Source organism: Squalius cephalus (assembly GCF_949319135.1).
Source record: "Squalius cephalus genome assembly, chromosome: 6".
Taxonomy (NCBI): Eukaryota; Metazoa; Chordata; class Actinopteri; order Cypriniformes; family Leuciscidae; genus Squalius; species Squalius cephalus.
In genome coordinates this window covers 4,452,339-4,460,807 of record NC_137127.1, presented here as the reverse complement: position 1 = coordinate 4,460,807, position 8,469 = coordinate 4,452,339, and the positions used below count along the sequence as shown (strand labels likewise).

Here is an 8,469-nt window from a genome sequence, read left to right as displayed (position 1 = left end):
TCCTTTTAACAAGTGGGCCTATAAATAATTATTTATTTATTATTATCTGCAATAAAAATCCGTACTGCAGGACTATCCATTTATTTAGCCTATATTCAGTTTAATTTTCTATTGATTATAATATAGACAGGACTATATACTTTATTTATTAAAATTAAACTGCATGTTTCTATTGATTGTGAAGCTAGACATTGAAAATTGCAGATCAAGCGCATGGGGCTAAATGCTTTTTATTGTTATGAATTGTATCCTATTTTCTGTTATTACCGTTAACTACGCGAAGTGATATGGAACTGTAATGCGGTCAAGACCTGCCTGGAACTACTTTAGCCGTGCGTTTCCCTGAAAATAATGCACACCTTAGAACGTTCGTCAACCAATCAGATTCAAGCATTCAACGGCCCTGTAGTATAAATATATTTATAAAACTGAATATAAATGTCTTTCATTAAATATAGACAGAATTATTTATAACATTTTCTGTAATATATACTATTTTTCTCACAGTTTTTTGAAAATATGTTTTTTGGAAATATTTTCATTTTCCCATGAAGAAGGATCATCATACTTTATAAAAAAGTACTATTACTGTTTTCCAGTCCATATTCACATATGAACAGAGAATGGGTTAAATCAGGACCAGGCTCATTCCACATAAGAATATTAAACAGAGATTGGCCTTTTCAAAACTTTTGTGTCACTTGGACATTTAAGCCGTGAGCCAGTCTGAGTCGTTCAGGTGTGACTGTGTTTAGACTGAAGCAATTAAAGAAATCCAGTAGATGATTTAGAAAGTTCTGGGTGTTTTCGGGAAGTCTCAGTGTCATCACTCAGTCATCAATAACGTTTCGATCAGTGTGTTTGGTTGTGCAGTGGATCTGCAGCAAAACCTGCAGGGTGAGTGTGTGTTTGCAGGTGATTGAGTTTGTGTGAATATATGCGCATAAGTATGAGCTTATTTGAGTCTCTCACGCTCTCCCTCAGGCCTAAATCACATAAATGAATCAGCATAAAAATGAGACAAAAGCAGAGCATTGGTTAAGGGAATTAAAGCATTTTAAATAAAGCACAGAAGAGAGGAGAGATATTCACCTCGGTCATCAGTGCACGTGTTAATATAACATCTGAGAGCGCTAATGTAAATGGATTGCTGTTTTTTAAGGGTTGTGATATTCTTAGCTCTCAGTTCTAAGTCTGTACACTTATGACTTCATAAACTATGTGAACTAGTTCTGTCAAAATAATGCTTTTGGTATATGAATAATAGGGAAAAATTTAAAATGCATCTGAAATATAGTAATATCAAAGTCAGTTGTGAAACTCGGACGCAGGCTGATGGGCTCTTAATGAAATCTACAAACAATAGTCGCGTTTCCATTACCCTTCGAATTGTGCAAATTTAAATTGCGAATTGAAAATACACTTAATGGAAACACGTAATTTTCGCAAAAACTCCCATTTATCGCAAAAAAGTTTTTACGCTCGCATGAGGGGGTTTTTCAGGCAATTCGAAAAAGAAATATTTCGCAAAACTGCAATGGAAGCAGTTTTTGCGCATTTACAGGTCACCTGACGTAGATGACGCGGTGTGTTTTGGACAGAATACGAGACAGAGCTCTTTAGTGAATTCATAAAAGACAAAATAATTACAGGAATACTGGATTCTAAACCTCAAAAAAATGGCACAACCAAGACCTCGAAGCAGAGATGAGGGAGAAACACCCAGAAACACCTACAGTAGGTATGTACCCCATAAGTGTCTTTCCTTACCATTAATGCTTGGATAACACGCCTATCTCCTTCCATTAATAATAATGGCTAGTGTGGCGGCTGCAATATATAAACCTACCAACATTCGTTGCCATGATTTTTGGAATGACTTCTCGCGAGAGGAAAAAATGACGTTTTAGTCGCATAACATTGGTTAATGGAAACGCAGACATTTCGCAATAATTTTTTTATCGACATTTAGAAAAAAAAAGAAAAAAAAAACGCAAAAGTTTTGCGCAAATCTGTAATAGAAACGCGCCTAATGACATCATTGCTACATGGCACAAGCTGATTGGCTGATCCTGCAGCCAATGAGATTGCTTGCTCAACATTTAAATAGTCTGGTTGATTGTTTGCTGTAAGCTAGTCCTGCAGTTCCTCTGAACCCCTAAACCCTAGATCTGACACAGGATTCATGTCTATTTATGCAGCAGCAGCAAATCTTACATGCTCACAGCAGCGTGTGTGTGTGTGTCTCTGAGAACCAATAAAATGTATTAATATATGCAATTTTTATTTTTATTTTTAAAGTTGAAGAACTACCTAAATGTTAAGAATTGCTGTCTAGACTTTCAAGCCGCATTTCACCTATTCAATCTCCTGCCACAACAACGTAATGTTTTGGATTATCAGTGGCACGTCATGTTTTCAGTTTTCAGTAATCAAATTAAAGCTAGTACACGAGGAACTGATAGAAGAGCCACTTCACACTCTGTAGCCTCGCATTTCATACAACGTCAACTCTAGTTTATTTAACAGAAGCCTCTTAACACTTCCTTTAATCCTCCTCCTACTACTTCCACACACTCTGAGACTGTTACTCACACAAAGTGCTAACATAAAGTCCTGATTCAGACGCTGCCCTCTGACACCCCAATGCCTCAGAGAAAGCAAATCCCTTACGACGGCAGAGAAACAAACGGCCCTGCCACTCCACGCTGGAGGTCCAGTCAGATCCACTCAGCTGACGGGACGCTGAGTCATTCCGCGGGCCAAAACTGTGTGTGTGTGTGTGTGAGATTTGGACGCATTCCAACATTTCATGCTCTATCTCTTGACAACCAGCACAGAAAGGAAGGGTCTGTTCGACCGCAGAGACTGAGGACATTTTAACCCTTCCATTGAGGCAGAAAGATGTTTTATATAAACTTAAATGCCCTCGGAAACAAATCTCATCCTCACTTGTCCTCTAGGTTGACGCGACTGTCCCTTCCATGACATCCTTATCTGTGTGCTTGTATGTTTTACACAACTTCTAGAACAGAATGTCAGGGTCTTTCGCATCATCATGTGTGTGTTTGCCATCGGCTGGCTGTTCTCGTCACTCTCGCTGCTCTTTTCACTGCGCTCTGATACTTTCATAGCTTCAGGTGAGAGTCAGTAAAGAAAACAGAGCAATTCTCACTTACTTCATCTGAAATCTGCCCTCCAAATGTCACCCAAGTGCCTGTGAAGGAAAAGGAAAAAAAAATGTTGAGGATAAATTGTGAAAAGCACTTAATTCTCATTTAATGACTGTTTGATTATCCTTTTGAGAGCAAAAAGGTCCAGAAAACCAGAGAAAACTGTGTTTTCTGTATTGTCAGAATCGAGGCTCTACTGAATATGTAATTATAAGCAGCCTATTCTTTTTCAACCATTAAGATTTTCATCTGAACTCGTACAAATTATGGGTTGCCAAATGTGAATGAAATAATGCTGCAAGTAACCACACAGTTGTGCCATATTGAGCTCAAACAAAAGGAGATTTTGACATTAATAGAAATTTCACATGTAATACATGCTTACAGTTTCAAAAAGAAATATTATATTTAATAAACAATATGTTAATCTTTAAAACAGTTGTGTTTCATTTAAAAAATATGTATTATTACAAATGACCTAATAGAACTTGTCACCAAAAATTGAGATTAATTAAATAATTGCTTAAAATCACAGCCCTAAAAATTTTTACATCTCCATCTTAAATTAAAATCAAAATCTTGAAAATAAAGCTAAAAGCTAAATTTATGTAATAAGCATATTGGTGATGCTTTGCCCACTGTCAACTATTAATGAAAGACTGTAGCAATACAACGGAGCTTGTGAAAAACAAATAAAATACGTGGTTTCAGAGTTTACAAGTGAACACGCTTGTGTTTGCTCGTATATACACTTAGATTTTCTCCGCTCTGTTTCCCAGGTGCTAAAAGTAAATTACCCTAATAAAGATAAAGAGGTTTGGACAAAGGATGGATGGATGGAGAAAGGTCACATGCATAGTAGGGGTGTAACAATATATCATGTCACAATAAATCACAATACAAAAATGCAACAATATGTATTGTGAATAGTGATGATATGTATTGTGTATAGTTTACCCAAAATAAAAATGACTGTGTGTTAGAAAAAAAAATCAGAATTTTAGTGTCAGTACTACATTAAACTGCTATATACAGGATAATGTTGAATATAATGTATAATAATGCAACGGGGGAATATTTGTGGGTCCTGATAATGCCAAATGTCTTGTTACCAGTAAAAAGTGGCCTATATTATTTTAAATATCTAGTCAGTGACAGAGATCAAGCATATTCATCTAAAATAATTCTGTATTTTCAGCTTCAGAATCGTGAATATTGTTATTCTGGTGTCTCTATTGTCCTGTGCTTTGGGTTACGAGCACCAAGTCCAAGACTATTCATTTACACTCACAATACCAAATTTAGCATTTTAATCAACAGGACATTTTTGGTTAACCTTTTATCATATGTCTCGCAATAATATCGTATTGTAAGTTCAGTGTCGTAATATGTATCGAATCGTGACATGTGGGTATCGTTACACCCCTAATGCATATAACTTTCTCAGTTCCTGTAATGATCTACCTGTAATCCCTCCGGTTCTACTCGCACCGCTCCGAACGGGATTCAAAATGGCGTTTCCAACACATGAGATGGGATAACTAAAAAAGGACGCTAAAGACAACAGCTTCTAGCGTTAGTTGCTAGTGCGCCTCGAGATCAGGGGAGTGAGGTTTACACACACAGCTCTTTACAAGCTGGCCTCCGTTACATACAGACTACAAAACTGTATCTACTTTTACATTTAACACTAGATTAGATTTAGCCTGGTCCTACCAGACTCTCATTCATTTCATTTGTACAGAGAGTCTGGCCACTCTCCATTGACAAGCGTTAACTTCCTTGAAGGCGTGTACTCTGTTGAAGTTTAAAACTATTGGATCTGCCATAACAAATCACTAACGTTTGCCGTTTAATCGTTTAACGTTTGGTCGTGACGTATGACCTCAACGTCATCGTTCTCAGCCACTCCCTCTGTTCGCTGATTGGAGAGGTAAAAATTTGGCCGAAAAAAACCTGTGAATATACCGCAAACCTAGGCCCCGTGTACACGTACATGGTTATTTTGAAAAACTGAGACATTTCCCTTCGGTTGTGCCCCTCGTTTACACGCAAACGGAGAATTCGCCCCTGAAAACGATTCTTTCTAAAAACTCCGGCCAGAGTGGAGATTTTGGAAAACTCTGTTTGCACGTTTGCATGTAAACTGAGAAAAACTGAGTTTTAGGCAGTCGACGTCACAGTATGCGACAGAACTTGCACTGCATCAAAGGTGCGACCTATATTTTCGGGATTCTGATTGGCTAACATGGGCTTGAGCTTCTCGTTACACTGCCACCTACAGGTTTGGCATGCTCTTGACGGCATATACACGGGTTTGTGTAAACAAACACTTTTCTGAAAACGGAGAGTGTGAAATGTCCGTTTATGAAAATAACCGGCCACGTGTAAACGTAGCCCAGACGACGTACTGAAGGAAAATGAAAATTGAGCGCAAGTACATCGGAGGGCGGAGCCAGGCTAGATTAGATCACCTCACCACCGAAATATTTACTCAACCCCAAATGTATTAAAAAGTGTGACATTTGAAAAAGGCACAATATCTCCTAAAGTGTGATCAGGCTAATGCGCTCTGTGCACGAACGCTGCTGACATATTTCCGGTAGAATCTCAGCCAGCGTCTTTACTTCCGCATAGCGAAGTGTACTAGCGGCAAAACTTTCACAAAATTAATTTTCTCAGAAACGGAGACAACGATTTTAGAAACCAATTCGCTAGTCAAATTTTGCATGATATGAGAGAATACTCACCCTCAAAGCTGTCGATGTAGCTCGAAATATATAATTTAAAGCCCTTCTCTTTCAAATTTTCGCATGCGTTTTTTCGTATTCGTGATTCGGTGGCTCTGAATTGTCAAAACACCATTCAAAATGCTTGCTACGGATGCGAAAAACGCAGAAAATCGAACCTGATCCGAATTTTTTTATGACGGACGAAAGTTTCGGAGGCAGTGTGCAAGCGTGAGTGACATAACATGAGGGCGTATTTATTTTTTAACGTGTGAAAAATTCAGATGCGAATTTCGGACTCGGTGTGCAAGGGCCTTTACTCTTATGTGTGACAGCTAACTGCCTCATGATATTGTTAACATCATTCATGTTAACCGCTGGAAGTTCTTGTGAACAGCGAGTGTAATTTACCATTATCTCCACCCAATGCAAAAACGGCTTCCGACGCGGCACCGGATGTAACTGGGCGGGCTGAGATCGTGCATAGAGCCTATTATGGTGTCACTCCAACAGAATTATGGATCTGCTGTTTTTGGCTCCAGAAGTGGGAACCAATACAGCGGAGAAGATTCACCTACTTCTAACAGCTGCAGATTCAGAGAAAATCCAGGCCAGGAGAACAGAATTTACAAGCTCAGTCAACAAAGCGTATAAATAGCAGCTGCTGTCTGACTCAGATGTAATGCTGCTGTGGTCATACAGAGGAGAAGACCCTGAATTTACAGCATATTGTTCACGGAGCACCAGGATATTGGGAAATGATCTCCGCCTCGGAGGCGGTTACATAAGTTAATGAGGGATGTTGCAGTGGGGTCAAGTAAAGCTGTCCTATATTTAATCGCACTCTTCTACAAAATGTTGCTGACATCAGCAACCACCTTCCTATTTCTAGACGTCCCAATAGGAGGATTTGAAAAAAGCAAAGTAGTAATGTATGGCATTTGGACTCCAGTGAAACCCATGTGACTTACTTTACCCATCGAACACAAAAGGAAATAACTTAAACTGATCCTCTTTTTAACACAATTACAGAAAGTATGAAGAAGCAGCATAAAATGATCATGACTGTAGTCCAAATGACTTGTTTGCTATATTCTGACGGCATTAGCTTTGGGTGATGAACAGATCGGAATTTAAGACGTTATTCACTGATAATATTGCAGTCCAGCGAACCACTGAACTTGTGAACTGGATCAGTCTGATTCATGAATAAATCTTTCGGACCACTTTTGTGAACTGGATCAACCGATTCATTGAAAAGATGGAGAATGAATCTTTCATGAACTGACATTGCTACTTCTCTCATTATCTGACTTGACTCCTTATACACAAAGCTATTAGATGACTTATGGACTTATCGTATAGATCACTTTTATGGTACTTTATGGTGTTTGTTTGTTTTATTATGATTTTTTACATTTTAAATTCTGGAGGCTAACAGCCCCATTATTATATTGATTATTTGACAGAATTTTTATCATGTGGGTTAATCTCTAAGATCTTAATTTATACCTTTAATATAGGGATGCACCGATATGAAAATCTTAATCGAAAGCTGATAATCGCTATATTGGCCGATAAATCTAAATCCAAATTTTTATATGATTTTTGAGAGCCTGATTACAAAAACGTCTTAGCATTAAAAGCCATGTATAATGTTCACATTATAATTTTATGTAGCCTATATGACTGCACATGTTGCACTTTATACTTTTTGAACTGATTCCAATCATATTTCAAGCAGTTCAAAACCATCAGTGCGAATCTGAAGTGTCTCAGTTGGAGGAAATAAAACATTATTTATCGGCTTTAATATATCGGCCAAATTTTCTCATTGAGCTGAGAACAATAGCATTAAAAATGAACATATATATATGCCGATACCGATATGGTGGCTGATATATCATGCATCCCTATTAATATACTTTAATCTTAATTTAAAACAAATTGTTTGGTCTCTACAGAAGTCTAAACTCAAAGTAAAAGGGATTTCTCATTGGATATGAATTATTACTTCCACTTATTGAGAACAAAACCACCCTACAGTCACTTCTATCTCGGTTTTCTTAATCATAACTTTCATTATCAGTAATTTCATGTACATATGTTACATATGTGGGGCCCTATTTTGCACCCAGTGCAACTGACTTTGTACACCGACGCATGTATCATTCCTATTTTGCACCCGACATAGGTAAATTAGGGAATGAACTTGCGCTCCCGGGGGCGGTTCAGCGAAAAGAGGAGGCGTGTTCCAGCGCAAACATTCCCTGGTGCTATTTTGCAGTTCCAGAAAACAATTCTGCCGCGTTTTCAGTGGCGCATTCAGATGCCATTTTAAGGGTGCATGCTTGGCCATAATGTAGCCTGTGCACAACGCCATACACTTTGCTTCTCTCATCTACACAGACGCAGCAGTTCACATTTTTGCAAATCATATATTATTTCAAGAAAAAATATTCCACACAAGGGAAATCATTGTGGTGTCCATGAAGATGTGAAAAATAGGCATAAATCTAGCTTACACATTTACCCAAATTATCATACGCCTGTTTAACCGAAGCTAA

General features: G+C 38.0%; 1 protein-coding gene across 5 annotated transcripts in view; it reads right to left on the bottom strand.

Annotated features, from left to right (window-relative positions):
* The window catches only part of kcnab1a (potassium voltage-gated channel subfamily A regulatory beta subunit 1a), a gene marked incomplete at its 5' end in the record, with an annotated part of 110,714 nt that overhangs the window by 22,850 nt on the left and 79,395 nt on the right, over positions 1–8,469 (bottom strand). For all 5 annotated transcript variants that reach the window (XM_079873933.1, XM_079873930.1, XM_079873931.1 and 2 more), the window contains one exon: positions 3,180–3,217. In XM_079873933.1, the coding sequence (XP_079730059.1) occupies positions 3,180–3,217 (38 nt within the window). The remainder of the gene's footprint in view (positions 1–3,179; positions 3,218–8,469) is intronic.